Source organism: Sabethes cyaneus, chromosome 1, assembly GCF_943734655.1.
Source record: "Sabethes cyaneus chromosome 1, idSabCyanKW18_F2, whole genome shotgun sequence".
Classification (NCBI taxonomy): Eukaryota; Metazoa; Arthropoda; class Insecta; order Diptera; family Culicidae; genus Sabethes; species Sabethes cyaneus.
The window spans coordinates 664,282-682,307 of NC_071353.1; the positions used below are offsets into that span (position 1 = coordinate 664,282).

The 18,026-nt window shown below is 37.3% G+C and overlaps 1 protein-coding gene across 1 annotated transcript in view; it reads left to right on the top strand.

The window, feature by feature from the left end:
- The first annotated feature begins 9,619 nt into the window (after positions 1 to 9,619).
- The window catches only part of LOC128732886 (homeobox protein abdominal-A homolog), a 36,143-nt gene continuing 27,736 nt past the window's right edge, over positions 9,620 to 18,026 (top strand). The window contains exons 1-2 of the mRNA XM_053826314.1: positions 9,620 to 9,783; positions 9,903 to 10,123. Coding sequence (XP_053682289.1) covers positions 9,695 to 9,783; positions 9,903 to 10,123 — 310 coding nt within the window. The 5' untranslated portion in view covers positions 9,620 to 9,694. The remainder of the gene's footprint in view (positions 9,784 to 9,902; positions 10,124 to 18,026) is intronic.

The following is an 18,026-nucleotide window of genomic DNA, read 5'->3' on the forward strand; positions in this document are numbered from 1 at the left end:
ACCGTATTACATTCCAGGTTTTCCAAATCGATCCTTCTTTGATGTCAGCTTCACGGAACTAATTAGGCCCTGTTGGGATAGAATAAATGCTTAATGCGAAATATGTAGAGGCAAACTGAAAAATTCTTGATGTTGGGCCAAAAATATAGACTTAGCGAAGGTGAGAGTCGAACTCACAGCTCTCAATCCCTAGTCGAGTGTGTTGTTTAACCAATTACACCACTAAGCTGTCTTATACTCTGTGGTCTAATATCAACATTTTGTTTGCAAAATTTTCGGAGACATTCTTTATCGCCTCAGTAATTTGGAAAGGTAATGCTGCACTTTAGATTAAAATGACTATAGAAAAACATTGCGCAAATAGGTCACAAGTTTCGGTTGGCTATCAGATATTGAGTATCGAAGGAAAATTCTAGATGGCAGGCCTATGTGTTTGTGCCGTTCCTAACAAAAGACCAGATTTGTTCCGGTTCCCGTCTAAGGAGAGTATCGGAAATAAAAATGTCAATTGTAAATCGATTGTTATTCTGCTGATCAATCAAACTGCCGAGATTCGACGTGATAGTACATTATTTCAGTAAAGTTAATTGTATACACATATCAAAGCATTTTCAAGCCTAATAGGTATTTTTCTTCGTGTAGGGGCCCATTATTTTGATATATTGTGGTGTGTCCTCTTTCATTTTATGCCATGCCATGTCGTATCAGTGAGCTATCAAAGTTTGGTTAACTATCTGCACTACTGTGAGCATTTATCCCTATCAGGTAATGCATTTCTTATGAAATTCATCACCTGATTGGGAGCAGCATTTCGAATATCACAGGCCTGAGTCAGCTCTTATTGCGATTTCTACGTAGTTTCTGATATAGTGCAACACAGACGCACAACAAATGTTCAGGGCTTTCAATCTCAAAATTACAAAAGTAACAGCTAACTTCATTAAGTTTACCGATGAGTTTCATGTGATACTTACAAGGACAATGTCCTGTTATCGAACCGGTGTATGTACTCAAGTCGGATTTTGGGAGGGTTAATAGTTTTTGTGCTTGAAGTGCATTTGCCTTTATAAAACATTTTGATTGCCGGGCATTCCAGGTAATATTCCAGTTAGACTGTAGCTTTATTTTTTCCCAGTTCCAAAGTTCCATTTTGAAGGCACAGGAAGGTAGTCCATAAAAGGGTTCGAGTCTTATGAACTGCATGGATGACCCTATCTTTGCCAATTGATCAGCAATCGTTTCGTTAGATTCCGTAATGACCAAGAACCCAATAGAGGTTGACCATATTGGTCTACAAATCTCTGTGCCAGAAACATTACTCTCGATAAGTAAATGTGTAGAGTATCATAGAATAGCGAGAGTGGCACAACTTTAAATTAGATCATACAATAAAAATGGTGGTGTAACGAATGCATACTTGACCGGCAATCGACAATATTTCAATGCATTCAACGCATGCAATGTCGACCGAAAAACTGTTTTGTATTTCATGCTTCGTCACAGATTCAATGAATATTCACAAGGAAAAAGATTCAATTCCGACTCCATGAATAAAGTCGTGAAACCATAAAATTATAAATCATGACTGATCATAACTGAATTTCCTGACAGCACAGAATTGTGAATAATAGTACATAGTCTCGTGCTGTCTTTGATTCGCACGAAATTCATGATATCATGGTTATTTTCTTAAACAACGAGTTATTTTTATCATTATAGGGTTTAAATTTGCTTTTGTGGCCATTGTACCATTCTCCTTTCACGGAGAACATTCGATTGAAACACTTTAAGTCTTTGAAGATTGAATACAAATTTAAACTAAATTGAAGTATACTATCATACTTACGGAATGAGAAACGGCATTTGTTGGTTGAATTCGAGTTCTAAATTAATATTACAGGTCGGACTCGATTATCCGGGTGAAAATTTTTTTTTATAGTGTTAAACACGTTTTGAACGTAAATACATGCATTACAAAAAACCTATTTAAAAATTTTTTTCTTTTCACCCGTGTAATCGAGTCTGACCTGTATTTTCAGTGTCAAATTTCTGATAGAAGATCCCAGATTTAGAATTAGGAGCATCAATTATTGTATTCCATGCCTCAGCAGTTTAGAAAATAGTATATCACGTTTTCGTTAAACTTTCCTGACATTTTAACGCATTTAATTAATACTTCAATACGTAGGATGCAAAAACGGCAATTCATGCAAAATAAAATCCAATCTGTGATAAGTCGAAGCGCGAGAATTTTGTGCTTCCGGTGCTGGTTTGATTTTTCCTCACTAAGTACACTTTCAGATGAGCCACAAAAATGCTAACGTTAGGCTAAACGACTGTCACAGAGGGAGGAAGAGAGAAAGATAGAGCTTAACTGGACGATACAGTTGAAATGTTAGCACTTAGCATAGTTAACGTCAAGGAAATCGAGACATCATTGTGAAATGGTGTTTCCTTTATTGTGCGACGTTAATAGCTAGCACAACGGATGAAAAAGGGTGGTCCGTTGCAATTGCAGTTTGCATGCACATTCGCATCCCGGAGGGACTAAATGCGTATGTTTCTCCACCAATTGATTTATGATTCAATCGAAGGAATTGCATATAACCCATTACCCGTTCATTTAAATAATTGTATAATTTATATGTCGTGTCATCACGTTTTGCCTTCACGCCTCGTTGTCTGCATCGCACGAAATAATAAAGGCATGCCGGCCTAGGCTTCTCTTGGGATTGGCCACTTTAGCTCCTGCGTCTGGCTTCTCGAGTTGGACGTGTGCAAGTGTGGATGAACGTATGTATGCCCAACTGATAGGCATCTAGTCTCCCAAGTGGTCAGGGTAAGCCATTCAGATGGCCGACAATATCGATTAAATATATTGTTATTAGCTAATGCAGTGTACGGCATTGACAGTCTGAATGTAATGGACGCTGGATCGGAGCACGGAGCTGCACTGTTGGGAAAACATTGTAATCATGATGAGGCTTGATGAAAATTTCTTTAGGAATTCTACCGCAGGTATATTAGCACAAATAGAATCGAGTTATTCACAATATTGCAGATGTACTTTTATTACAAAGTTGCAATTGAGATACATGTCCGTTCTAAACTGCTCACAGACACTCCTCCTATTTGAATTTTAATTAAAAGTAATGACTACCTACAGTGAAAAAACGTGAATTTCTTGTTTCACAGTAAGCAATGGGTGAGTTAGGCTGTTTCATGGCAGTTACAAATCAAATACGTTCAGAGCCCATCTTAAAGCGTGCGTAAAACTCATCACGCTTTGATTTACAGTCCTTGGTTGTGCCCTTGTCAGTGAAAAGCTTTTCCCTAAGACTAGATAATCATTCGGTGGCAACCCTCGAAAACCGACGCTGATAGTTTCGCCAGACATAAAGACACGAAACCAAAACAAAATCGCCGGTAAGGAGGCGCTTCAACAGATGTATGTCATTGTGTTTATTTATTCTCAATTTTTACGGCTTACGGGGACCAACCATTTTATGACGACCATAAAAAATTATACGTCGCAATAAAATTATCCATTGAAGCCCGCGTGAAAGTCTCTCCTTAGGAACGGCGTGACAGCCGCTAGCGAGAGAGGGAATCGGGTCTGACATTTGCAACTGGCAGAAGCGATTAAAAAGGTGAGCCCAGCGTTCGTTCCACTTACACATTTTTGCACATGTACTTGGAGAGAAGACAATCACGTGTATTTAGAAAGGATATCCTCTTAAATAGTTTTACAAAATTCGTTAACGGTTGTAATGCTAAGTCAGCAGAAAAGATTTGCTCTACGTTTAAAACCAAAAGACCAGATTGTTCTGGAGTTGTAACTTTTTTTATTATTTTAACAATTGACTACAGACGCTACAACGTGTGGCAATAGTAATAGATTAATGTTTGAAAGCCAAGAAGGGAGCTAGCCACACATTATACCAATTTTGGAGAAAGATAATAATAATTTTTAGCTTGTTCTTAACAGTATTCCAATTTGACCCAGTTGACAATGTTGTACTTACAAGCACATCGTCAGCATTTCTAAAAACCAGTGTTACAGCTGTTAGGGGGTGAAGCATCAACAGAAACTACCCTTGAATGACCTTTCATCCTTTATGGTTAGATGTCCTGTAAGAGAAACAACGATACCACCCTGACAAACATGCGGCAAATGTGATAGGTTCATATTCCAATAGGATATGTTGCACATGCGCATATCAGTATAACAAAACATAGGATGCATAGCATCCTGATAGGAAAGCAGATACCTGCATTATCGACCTTTAATGTCGATCAGGCATCACCAGATGTCACCAGTATACGCTTCTCTGATGTTATGTTTTTAATTCGAATACGAACAGCGTGCAGTCTCCATTGCCGTTCACGGTCATAGCAATCGACAGGAACTTGCACTAGGTATTGGCTGAATGGAACTAATAAAATGATAATTTAATGACAAGCGAACAATTGCGATTAAATTAAGAGAGGCTGAAAATGTCGCTAATGATAGTAGCATACTTTCATTTTGTCCGAAACTTTGCTGCTTCAACCAAAAGCTACCATTTCCTGAAATTGCAAACGAAAAGCCAATCTAGAGGAGGTGACCGTCCTAACAATGATCGGAATTGAATCATTTATGCATTTGCCTTAATATTTATAGCGTCATATTCATTAATAGCCCATTTCATGAAGTTTCCTCATTTTCCATTATTCTCTCGGTTTATTTTCAGGTACCCGTCGTAGTACAGCAGTGGCCACATTCGGCTATTAAATTTTCGTTTTGTTTTGTGTACACCGTTTGTGTGCTGCTGCAATTTTCGTTATTATGTTTAACCATTACGTTTGCCGAAGTACTTAAACTTTGCTTTTGTGCAGTTCGAACGTAATAATGCAAATGGTAGCAGCATCCTCGATGGAAAAACAGGGGAGCATAACTGTGGAAAAGTGCCATTTGCTAGTAATTTCGTTAAGAAGTGATAAAATGATATTTGTTTATCAATTTTAATGCTCCCTGAAAGTTATGCGTGATTGTGCAAGTGTATAATTATGCTGTCATTTTTATCGTTCTGATCCAGCGAAAGAAGTATATATCATTGTATCAGCATTGAAAGGCAAAAAGTGCAGTAGCAGTCAAGTTCAAAGTGCCGAAAGCTGAAGGAGGAAGCGTGAAACAACAAGTTTTATTGGCCCGAAACAGTAAAAATCTTTTTTATTGCAAGGCGTGGAATTGGAATTAGACGACATAATGTCGCGTGGTGTTTTACGAGGATGAGCCGCCGTCATAGTTGTGAATCGTCGGACGAGTACAGGATAAAGTGAGGGCTCGTCCCGATCTAGAGTTTTGTGCGTTGGTCTTACGTGAATTGTATGCAGCAGAAGCTGAGATCCGGCAACAAGAAAAAGGTAAAACATAACAATAATAATATTTCGGTCCATTCAATTTCCTAAGGAATGTCTATCCACCATTTCAAATATAAGTTGTAATTAACGAAGGAATGTCTCAGACAAAAAAATACATGAAGTGATATATTTATTGCCAAAAGGTTATTGGCCCGGTCATTATCACTCCTCCATATGGATTTCCCATTTGATTCCATTTGGCGGCAATTATCCTCCCGTTTTCGCACTCTTTTGATATTTAATTGTTATTAAATTTTGTTACTATCTGTTTACCTTCACACAGGTTTCCGTTTCCTTACAAATGATGCTCTCCTCAGTCCACTGTTCCGAGCTCGGTTCCTTTTGCCCACAACGTCGTCGCGAAGAGTGCAGTTTACGACTGATATAAAGTTTTTAACAGTTTTTAAATTGTTTTACGAGCCTATAAATAGTTACGTGGCGGTAACTTTTTGTGCTGTTTCCCACAAATTGATAAAAATGACGTGTGCTGGTGGAACCGAATTTCATTTTTCATCTCCTTATGATTTATGGTAAGGTTAATGTTGAGTTTATATCGGTGATGTCTCATTTTCGTTTGATTTTTTTCCAGTAAACATTTTTTACGGTTTATAGGAAAGAATTTCGTGAATGATTTTAATTTTTCCATTTCATGTTACTGGAGTGTTTAATATATTCTATGATTTACATTGGGTTTCCTAAATAATTTCAGTAATTTCTTCGCACTGGAACGAGATGAAGCAATTAAAATGGGGGAAGAATCTTATTTCCTGATAGAGATGAAATCCCCCGTTTCAGCATAAGTCTCGAAGACTGAGCATATAGACAAGAAGTATTTAAAAACTGCATCTCTCATTTACCTCCTGCGCACGACTGCTGGGTTAGTATATAAAGTGAAATCGTTACGAGCTGCAATAAGTGTGAATGAAATGATTATATCTTCGCTATAAAAAGAAGTGCTCATTCAGCTTTACACAGTGGCTCTTGGGGAGTGAAATGCCAGCCGTGAAGTCTGGGAGAAACAGGTTTTTCTAGCTTGGTACTGCTTCGAACCACGAGCTGAAAACGAGAACGCGGAACATGAAATAGCATTCGCAATAGAAAAGAGAAAACTATAGCGCTTCTGGAGAGCCCCGGCATTCCAGAAGCGTTTTCCTTTCTCCGGAATTGGCTTGCGTGGTGTCTGAAAGGCACGCGTTTCCTCGAAAAATAAGTACAAATAAAATTCACTATGATATGGTTTGTTTTTCTTTTCCTGCATGGCGCCCTGATGTTCTGTTTTGTAAAATTGGTAGCCAACAGATTTTGGCGAATCTCACTGGGACCACTCATGAATCAATCACTTTGCTCACGAAACACCAAGCCAATGTAAATTTTACACACGTAAGCGAAAAATAACCGCACATTTCCTTCCTGTGGTTCGAATCGTACAAGTAGAAAAGGAGAACCCGGGAAGAAGAGATTTCTGCAACAATGTATACTCGCACCGAAGGCGGATATATTTACTTAATTGGCTAAATATTAATAGATTGCAAAACGACAATGTCGTCGTCTGTGTGAAAATGTGTAAATGCAAGAGCTGAAAGAACTAACAAACAGTTGCATTTGCCAACGTTAGCTGGTTGGGTGCTTCCCCTCGGCTCCACACACCATATTTAGACGATGTGCTCGAATAGATTGGCTGAGTCATCTAAACCACTGGGAAGTGCTAGAAAGCTGATGCACCATGCGCCTCCATTGGAGATAATTTTGGAGAAAAAGCTTGATGCTGCAATCGTTTTTTTAGATGTCTGTTGGAATTTCCGAAATTATCCCAAAACAAATAGATATTTGGTTTGAATTTTTATTCGAAAAAAAAATAAAATAACAGGAATATTTTTTGCAGACTTTGCTCTGTAAACGTAAATAATAAAACCCAGCGTTGCAGCGTGCATTTCCAATATGAAAGTAGGAACAGAGCAATCCTATGCATTCCACTGGAAAAGTAGTTTCGCATAGGATTTCTTTTGCGCAATCTTGCATAGATGACAAGAAAACAAAGTATAAAGGCACCGAAAATATTCCTCTTATCATTGAAAGCATTTAGAAACAGCTGAAATCTTCTTCCTGGACACTTGGCGGCAGTAGCTTTTCCAATTTTCAACACTGAATGCTCTCTCGCTGGGCCAAACCTTTCGGATCGTTTCTTATGAGAAAGCATTCTCGAGACGTGTAACAACGACAGCAAACGGCCAGCCACCAAAGATCAGGAACTCGAAACGGAGAGGAAAAATTAGCTCCCTGCTGATTTCTTACTGCCTTCCGACGCTAGCCCGGAATCGCAGGCAGAATCGTTGACCGGCGGTGAGACTGAGAGCATAGGCCGGACTGAATCAAAGCTGGCACGGTCTTGCTCTGGTTCGACTGGCAAGATTCCTCCGCAGGTTCCAAGTGGGACGAGATCGACCGATATGCTTCGAATGTGAGCCAGCCCTCGGCACGGAAGTCCCGCTGAGTCGAGCGAGACGAATAGTTTTTCATCATTTGCTTGGCTTATTGTACACGTAAGGTGAGTTTTTCATCGCTCTTGGGTTTACTGATGGTATTTCGCGTCGACGGTTCGCAGTGTGTGCGAAGAAGAGGTACCGACACTATCACGGTCGTAACCGCGCTCGTGGCAATCTCGAGTTCTACGAAAAAATATCGAAACATTTACGGACTCGAATTGAAAAAAAAAACAAAAAATAATAATACGTCGGTAACAGTTACTTTGTTGTACAAGTCTTTCTAAGCTCAGTTGGATTTGGCTAGATTCCTTTAGTCATAAGGCATAAGCAGCATTTTATTTGGCACTTTGTGCTACCGGTGCAAACGAAGAAATTTTTCGTACAAGATCCGATTCGCATTTGGAAGAATTCATGTGAAGGCTTGAACGCCGCGCATACTTCACGTTGAGATTCACGGCGCTCGCGGGAGAGCATGAGGGATCCGCGAGTGAGTGAGAGAACGTCAGCGACCGAAACGGAAGGCACCGCACGCTGCTAGGTGTTCGGCGAAACGAGACAGCGATAGTGCGCAATACAGATAGCTCCGGGGCTTTAATGTATATAAAATATAAAATAAACACACAAGGAATATCATTTTTCCTCTTGTATTGCTTGTTATATGCGAAACTTTTGTATTGTGTCATAAACGAACTACTTGTCATAACGTAAACAACTTCGGACTTCTACGATCGAATTTTTATTATTATAATATTAATAACAGTAAAAATAAAAACCCAAGACAAGAAAATTCAAAATAATAACTATAAAAATAAAACAGTAATAAAAATCAACATTAGTTCTAAAGATAAAAAAATGAATAAAATCATCTGACGAAGACTTGGAAGAGCTGTACGAAAACCAACAAACAGTAAAGACCACGACCGATGTTTTGTTTTTTCGTGGTGACTTTTGTTTCGTCTAACGTGCAGCTGGTGACCGGAGGAATCGTCCGGTGAACCGTGGGCAACTAATAACCTGGCCGTGTTCAATGTACGTGATAAGTGTTGCGATGATAAATGATCGTTCTTAATCCAGCACGCTGTGTAATTGTGAGCTAAGGAAGACGATGTTTCGGTGCTACTGGGCAATTAAAATCTGCTAAAGTGGCGAGTGGAAATAAACAACTGTGTTGCAAAAAAATAATAATAATTATAAAATAAAATATATTGAAAGCAAAGTTCAACTTGCTAGTGATTTCAGATTGTGATCAGAGAGCGATAAGCGAATAAAGTATAAATTTGCTAGTGACTAGTGATAGTAAAGCGAGAGCTGTGAATTATGGCTTTCCAACAGTCGTAGAAACGGTGTAAACTCAATATCCGTTTGTTTGCTCAAATGACCCGTTGAGTAGACAAAATTTGAGACAGTGGCATTAAACAGTAAAGTGAGTACCCAGTAGTTTAACCTGTGTCCTTCTTAGACTTCAACTAACCCACGCTACTAGACAAGAAACTGCTAGACAGGCAAAAGAGATCCTTCATCTAGTCAAGAGCAAACAGTTGTGCGAGAAAGCCTTGAAGATTGAAACTTACAAGATCCAGACACGATACTAACAACCTAATCAGGCAGCCTGTAATGCGGCCATGTCCAAATTTATAATCGATAGTATGCTACCTAAATACGCACAGTTTCAGCCGTTCATTAGCTCACAGATCTCATCACAATCCATTTCCAATTCGAATTCGACAGTGTCACAGACCCCAAACTCCGAAGGTAGTCCATTAACAACAGGCAGTGAAGGTAGCCCCAATTCGCCACCAACTAGCAAAATGTATCCATTCGTATCCAATCACCCGACGACGCACACCAGCTACTCGACGATGCCAGGCTTCTCAGGACTGGATGACAAATCGTGCAGGTAATTTAAGCTGCAGGCTTTGCCGGGCAACTAGCGATCCACGCGTGTATGACCAATCAATCATACAATGTACTTGTTTTTGCGTTTCTCCCATTTTTTCAATCCTGCTGGTACGCCAGCAGTAGATACACGGAGAGTGTAATGAACAGCTATCCGCCGATGGGAGTCCCGGGAAGTGCCAGCATCGCGCAGTTCTACCAGCAAGCGGCCGCCGTGTCGGCAGCTTCCGCCGGCGTCGGTGTCGACTCGCTCGGATCGGCCTGCTCACAGCTGTCGTCGTCCGTCGGCGGTGGCCAGTCTGGTCTTCCTGACATTACCCGCCATCCGTGGCTAGTGACCGGTAAGTTCAACCCGTCGGATTTTATTCGTACCTATCTATGTGTGTAGCGTTAAATATTAGAGTTGAACACCGCTTAGAGTAGAGTATTTTTTTACTGATTTCGCTTGTAGATTTATTACATTTGTCAGGGTGGATGGAAAACATTTTTGTATTATGTTATTATATTTTTCGCCTTCTCAGCACTAATTGTGTCGATTTTTGATATTTTTTGAATTTCAAATTACTGTATTTTCTTCGTAGTTCGAAAATATTTTGTTCATAGATACAAAAGTTGGGAAAAGGATTTTTCACTGAATAACATTGTTATGGCTATACAAAATATCATCATTATCTGTATCTGTTATCTGTTGGAAATTGCAAAGAGTACTTCCGATTAGAATTTATTAACATTGGTTTCAGTTAAAATTGATTACATATTCAGAGCAACCGTTGTTAATTATGTACTGATTGTTTCTTTTGCCAGGAATTACTAGTATAGATGCAACTTAACTGGTTGGGAAATCAAAAAGTTCGAATTTTGACTCAAATTAAATCCTGTTTTATCACGCTACTTTATTTTGGAAGAATAAAAAACGAACTTCTTTGATTAGTTTGGATGTTTGATGACACCAAGGAAGACGTGACGAAAAATGTTACTTAATTGGCGAATACTAAATTTCCGGGTCCGTTGAATCAAATCTTATTATTTTTTGAAAGATACAGATTACTTGCTTAACAGTTTTCCATAATTTTATCTGAAATTAAAAACTTACAAGCTACAAGGTTTTGTTGAATAACTCATATTGTTACTCTCATTTCTGCTCACTAGCTTTTTTTATTTTGTGTACAAATTGGTAGAGATAAAATCATTAGCGAAACTAAATTTGTTGTTAATATAAATAAAGTAACGTGATGATAAAATATCTGGTAGATTTACAGAAACGCAGCTAATAAAACTAAGAGAAAATTTGCATTTCATTTAGCAACAAACGCTATCGTAAAAGTTATAATATATTTTTTCAGCAGAAGTACACTGTCCAAGACTGTTATTTATTAAAAATAAATAAATTACTAACGAAGCAAATCAAAATCTATGGATTTGTTGTTGTTTTAAGCCGCTTTAAAGTCCTATAACCCTAATGGCTGATAACAAACAATTAAGCCTGTCTGTATTTCATTTGGCGTATAAAACCAAATAGGCCCATGTATCTATACACGAAGTTGACAGACTCTTAATCCCTTACGAAAAAAGCATACAGCGATAATTTATGAGCTGTCCATTTAAATCATATATTTATGCTGTTTGTCGTAGACTGTTCCCGAATTTACCTAATTTCGCATGACGTAAGAATTAGTTTAACATTTACAAGACTTTGAAACTTGTCCCTAAATCCAAAATCCATATCCGGATATTTTATGTCACCCCACATTTGAACAGTGAATTTTATGCTATATTTGTGTGGAAATAAGAATGTTGCATTAAGTACCGATTTCGGATTACACCTATTTTTACATTCAATGGTAGAATTAGTCGAATCAAGGGGTTTTCTCGTTTGATGTGGGACCAAAGCAAGAGGTTGAATAACTTCAGTTTTACTCATTTTACTCAATACATTGATACATTGGTATTCGATAAGCCGAAGCTCTCACAAAAATGCTAAAAAACTTTCTATTGGTATATGTGAAAGGCTTAAAATGCTTTTGGAATACGTCTCTGACTCTTACAATGAACAAATAAGCGAAAAACGTGTAATAATATACCTAAATTTTCTAATAAACAGGAAAAATATTTAATTAATAGTAATATTAACTTACTTACTGAGGCAATTGGTTAGTTTCCTAATCGTATTTGCCCATGCAAATCAATATTCTGTATGTAAATCAACGTGATTAAGACAATTTACAAGCACCGGTTTAGTTTTGCTTCATTTGATAGATGATTTTGGCAGTATAACATTTTACAGATAATTGTAAATACCTCCCAGTTGGCCTCGAGGTAAGACGCTGGTCTAATAAGCCAGTCATCGTATGTTCGAATCTTGGCTGGGAGAGGCTGTTAGAGTCAATAGGATCGTAGCACTGACCCCGCACTGTCCTGTATTCTAACAGCTGGTTGCGAAGTCTGTTGTATAAAAAACAGAAGGTCAAATTTCGATAACGGAATTAGCACCCAGGCTTTTTTAGATAATTGGAAATTGAAGCATGTGAACTACTTTACTAGTATTTTTTAATTTACTCGAGAAATGATATTCCAGGTATTTTTGCACCGTTTTCGAAGATATAAATTGTTTTACTACTTCTAAACGAATTTTCTTTCAACACTGATATGTTCAACAAGAACAACTTTAAACTTTTTCCCTTTATGTTTAACTTTAATGCCTAATGCATAGCTCATCAGTTCAAATGGTTGTGCATCGCCTTTATAATACGACACCATTTCGGATTGCTTATCGCGGTATCTCTAAAATTTGATAAAGATTGCGGGCACTGCGATAAGCTTATTCTTCCTGAAATTTATCTTTCCATAACATTATACGGTGAACTATACGCGGAATGTGAAGTTCGATTGTTTATGACTCTGCGTGTAGACTCATTAATATGTTACTATATCATATTGGCGCATGACTTGCATTGTTTAAAATATTAAATAACTAAGCTGAATTTCAAATATCTTAAGACGCTTTCACGCTTCCATCGTCCGATTTTTTTCTCATGCTCTTTGAGCTATGTCGTCTCAAATAGGTGGAATTGAATCAAGTTGAATTTGGAGCATTTGTAGATATAATCCCTCTCTGCCTTTTTGCTTCTAATATTGCAATGTTGATATTGTAACTGTTACAACAATAGAACACTCTTAGAAGTGAAGTAAATCCGGCGTCGAGAAACAATTTTAACATTGAAATATTATGAATAAATCTGTTTTCTACTACTTTTTTAGATGTTATGCTTTCCAGATGATACGGATTAAATAACGAAAAGTGAATATGGGCGATAGAAGCCGTGCTTTCGTCGTCCCTATTATATTTGAAATTTTAGATTTTTCCGCCTAAAAGAGTTAAATTATATTATTATTATCCCTATTTTAAGCTGGGAAGTTGCTTTTTAAATGAAAGAGATCAAGAAGCAGATACTATTTTTTGTTTAAAGACTGTGAAGATATGCACTGTGCATATCACGTGTCAAAGCTGTAATTTGAGCGGAAATTTTAATTATCATTTGAAATTAAATTGTAATGGATATCTTCTTTCTTCTGATGTTCATAGACCAAGCATCGTAGAGCATTTTTGCATGAAAATATAAGTAAATTTTCTTAACACTTCAGGAAAAATATCTCAAAAACTCCAAAGAAAAACTAATGAAACTCGTGTAAACGTGTAAAACTTTTTCACCGAAACGGGAGAAATCGTTCTAAATCGCCTCTTAAATTTGCATAAACATTCCAAATGAAATGATGCATTTTTTAATTTCCAACTAACAATATTCAATTATAAGGTAATAATAAGCAACAATTTCGTAAATAATACTTTAATTTTAATTTATAAATTGTTTAGCTTGTATACAACTTTTGAGATCAAATTAACAGGAAACTAGGGTTTATTTCTAATTCCCGTCGTAGTAAGGAAAGCCACTCTAATTTTCATCATTTCTTAGGTGGATTTAATGAATACTGCAAAAGCTCTGGTGCTGCTTTGACTCAAACATACTTACCTTCCGATCCGTGCCCTTTGAACTCACTAAAAAGTGATTAATAAAGCATTTGATTGAAATTACGCAACTGACTTTATATCTTAAATTCGTCGTACCGTTTTAAAATCCGTCCATCAAAATTTTTCATCGTCCGATTTAAAAATCACAATAATGTTTACGAAGCTAGCGCGCATGTATTTGTGTAGGACAGCATGACAAATGTTATTCTGCAAAATTTCTGAAGGTTATGCAAGTTTCCCGGCTGCAGAATAACAACAAAGCATTGCGTGAGCTATTTTCATTTTATGAATGACGGAAATTGAAACGATTAGTCGACATTTTCTTCTTCGTCGCACGAAAAAACGTTGGAAATTTGGCTGCTAGGAATTCTTTAATGAAAAAAAGCATTTAAATAGATCTCAGCTCACTTTGATTGATCGCGTATGAGAGGCAACAAACTAAAATATTAGATAATAACTAATTTTGCATTGTGTGCCATAAAAATCGCTGATATTTCTAATAATTTGTGTTGGATACGACGGGAATAGGCAATTACGACGAAGTAGCAACATACCCTATGCCTAGTTTTTCCCTTGTCGGTAATTCGCCTTTTACGGCCTGAACATTAACACCATCTATGGTCGACATTCCCAAATGTTAACTTACAACAGGAATATTATCCTTCGAACAAACAAGTATTGTTTATGAGGCATTCTCCTCTTTTCGTTAAAAAGCGCCACTTTGACGAATACGGAGACATTCCTAACTAACAATAAATTTGACTTTGTATTTGTCTAAGGGTGTATATTGCATATACTTTTGCTTGAAAAACAGTAGGCCACTTTTCTAATGAGTTTCTCTAATACCTGGTCCGCATACTCGGGAGCCTGCGCAGGCCTCCTTGTTCGAGTCATCTGTTAAAAGCAAATGGTTCCAGATGGAAGATCGAGCTCCTCCATCATTTCACATTAAGCGATCTGTTTCAATCACTTCATATTCATCCATATTGTGCCTTGCTTTCATGACTAAAGTTACTAGGGGTGTTAGAGCAGTATGCGAAAATGGCCGATTTGGTTATTTTCGAGTACAGTTTTATTCCTTTGCCGCCTTAGTGCTCCGAGCTCTGCGTCCTTCTTCACACAAAGATACAAAGGCAGCAAGCATAGCATTGTCTCCATGGCTGTAGTAGTTGTTGTATCTATAAGTTAGGCCAAACGCTGAACTTTCTATAGTTTGGACTGGACTGTCACCTCATTCATCTTTGGCCACCACACGATTGCAGCATAGGCTATCCTAAGCCGTGCAATAGTGGTATATGACCAAAAGGCTAGTTGAGGTTTCAATACCCAGGTTTATTCCGAGGAAAATTATTCCGAGGTGTATGTCTACATTACCGAAGCACAGCCGGACACCATACAGTATAGGGGGAGTATTAGTATGTCTCCTTCATCTAGTGAATGATAAAACGACTATTTTGGTGGGGTTTATATTAAATCCTTCTTGTAAGCATCATACACCATGTTCTTTAGATGTTATACCATGTGTTTAGAGCTCCTTGCAAACGACTTGACGTTAAACTTTGCTTTGACGATAAGTACAATGTCGTCAGCGCAAGCAATAGTCTCATAACAAAGCTGTGATAGCTTAGTTATAGAGTGCGTCGGCCACCAGTGACCTTCTCCTTGTTGACATCCTTCGATCACCGAAATCTTAACCGACGTATCTACCAATGGTGCTGTGATATCTCTGCTCGAAAGCAAAAGAACAAGGACGTGTTATTGAAAGCGCCTTCGATATCAAGAAAAGCACAAAGTGCCGTCTCTTAATTAACGACTTCTAAATTAACGTCACTAACCAGTGCAGTGCGGTTTCCGTAGATTCACCATGTTCGTATGCATGCTGATTTTAGTATTGGGCATTGAAACATAAATAATCGATCGTTCTGAATAGATGTCGTCAATAGTTTCGAAAACGTCAGCGCATCGTTGAAATTGAGTCTTTTCTAAGAATTGTCCCTTCTTTATCGACAGACTTCACAAACGAAACATCGAAAAATTGTTGCTGAAACAACGATATTTCGACTTCTCGATGTGACATCGCCCATTATTAAGATGGTCTCTATGCAACAAAGAGTTCTTTAAACACTCATTGCGGATGCAGTTGGCCATGATTTTCTTCACCAGCAAGAACTTATTGGTCTGAAAGCCTTAGGCATGGTGCGTAGAGTTATGATATTATCAACTACAATTTTGTTGAAATTTTGAGCAATTGATCCTTAATCGAAGTAAATTTCTCCTGACTCATAATTTTAATTCAATGCTATACCCAGATAACACAAGATCGTAATAGAAAGTGCACATTAAGTCGTATGCATGTCAATTTTACATTGGAATTGCATAATGATTAGAGTATGTCAAGACGAAGTGTACAATAAGTTGTTTTGCGGTCGTGCGTGTCGTCATATACAACTTATTGCTGTGAATTGTAAAGCAGTATAGATGACTGTAACATTTAGTTATATCTTAATCGTATATTGAACATTAAGTTGCGTGTTCCAAAAATTGTTGTATAGAATGCAAGATAGAATTATCAAAATTTTTGCACGTATATTGCCTCCACTTTGGTACTTATATGTTCTTATGTGGTGTGAAATAAAACTTTTTCGTGCGGATATGATTTCGTATCGCTCAGTTGCAACCGAAATATACAAACCAAATTGTTTACTGGGTATACGCCATTCTTTTACGTTGCACTACGTCTTACTGGAAGGTAAGATGTCATTCTAAAAAAATCTTTAAATGTTAGTGGTTACCCGAGCAAGGCTTGAGAACAAAAATATATCAAAATAATTACATATTCAAATGGCACTTATGATGTATCAGACTTTGCTTTCATCCTGTTTTCATTTTCATTGAAAGAAATGTGTTTTCTATTCTGTTTATGATGTAGATCAACCTACAATATTTAAAATAATCTATTTTCACTTAAATTTTTTCTAGTTAAATTGTCAGTTCAAATTACAGTCAGTCCACAATCATGGGTCACACAAAATTATGGGTCATTTCAGCTTTTTCTGCTGATTAATGCGTAAATATTATTCGAAGTGATTGATAAAATTGTTACTCAGAAGTAGCACTAATAATTTAATCAATCATTAGCTGATATATCAACGCTAATCAACAACTAGAGCAAAAATGAGTGTATATGATGATAGCAATATGATGTTATGATAGCAAAATGACAACTGTTTCAGCTTTCTTATTCATATTGTGTAATAGCAAGATTAGTATTTCGTTGGATATTTTTGATAGCAAGAGTAGTATTGAATTTAATTTCACGGCATGCAATTTTTGTAATCAATTTTGATATTTTAACCACTAAGTCGACCAAAAGGAAATCACACCGAGTAATCAAAACCAGTTACATCAAGGTATCAAATTTTGTTTTCAATTTGCTCTAAAACTTTGCTCGGGTGAGTTTTGACTGCTAATTACTCAAAGATTTCTTGATGGAATGTCCATATTTCAGTACCAATTTAACGGAAAACCTCCAAAAAAAAAAGCTGTTCAATAAAAAGGTTCATCAAAAAAAGTTTATCCTATTTCCAACATTTTCAGTACATTTACTAAAAAAAATTATGTGTTTTACTCACACAGAAAACCGTTTGGTAATTACCGATCAGGGTAGCTGTAGACAATCTCTATTAACATATCAGGAATCTTGCACAAGAATTCCAACTATTGGATTCTCTTATAAGAATCCTGATCCCAAAAGTAAGCCATTCTGTTCGAATCTTTTGCAGAATTTCTTACATATGACGCACACGATCACTATGCAGTGAATCCCAGAAACTCTGTGCAAATCGGGAAACGCGCGTTTCACAACTTCCCAAGCACGGACGACAAAACTGTATACACTCCGTCTATACGTGCGTCAAAGTCTTAAAAAAATCTTATTCAAGGTTTCACAGTAAAACTCGGCACCCTGCGTCCCACATGCGGACGCGTTTTGTGTTACACTTTTCTGACCTTTAAAGTTTTGAAAAAATCCAGAACCAATGGTAAAATTTTTGGTAAAGTTAATGACGCTGTTCGTTTTACGATGTGGTTCTGTCTGAATTTATGTCCTGGAGCTTAATAATACAACATAAAATCTACAAATTTCACAAAATTTAGTATGGAATGGTCATGGAATGGATATTTTATCTCCAGTGGGTATTAATAACTATCAGCATTTC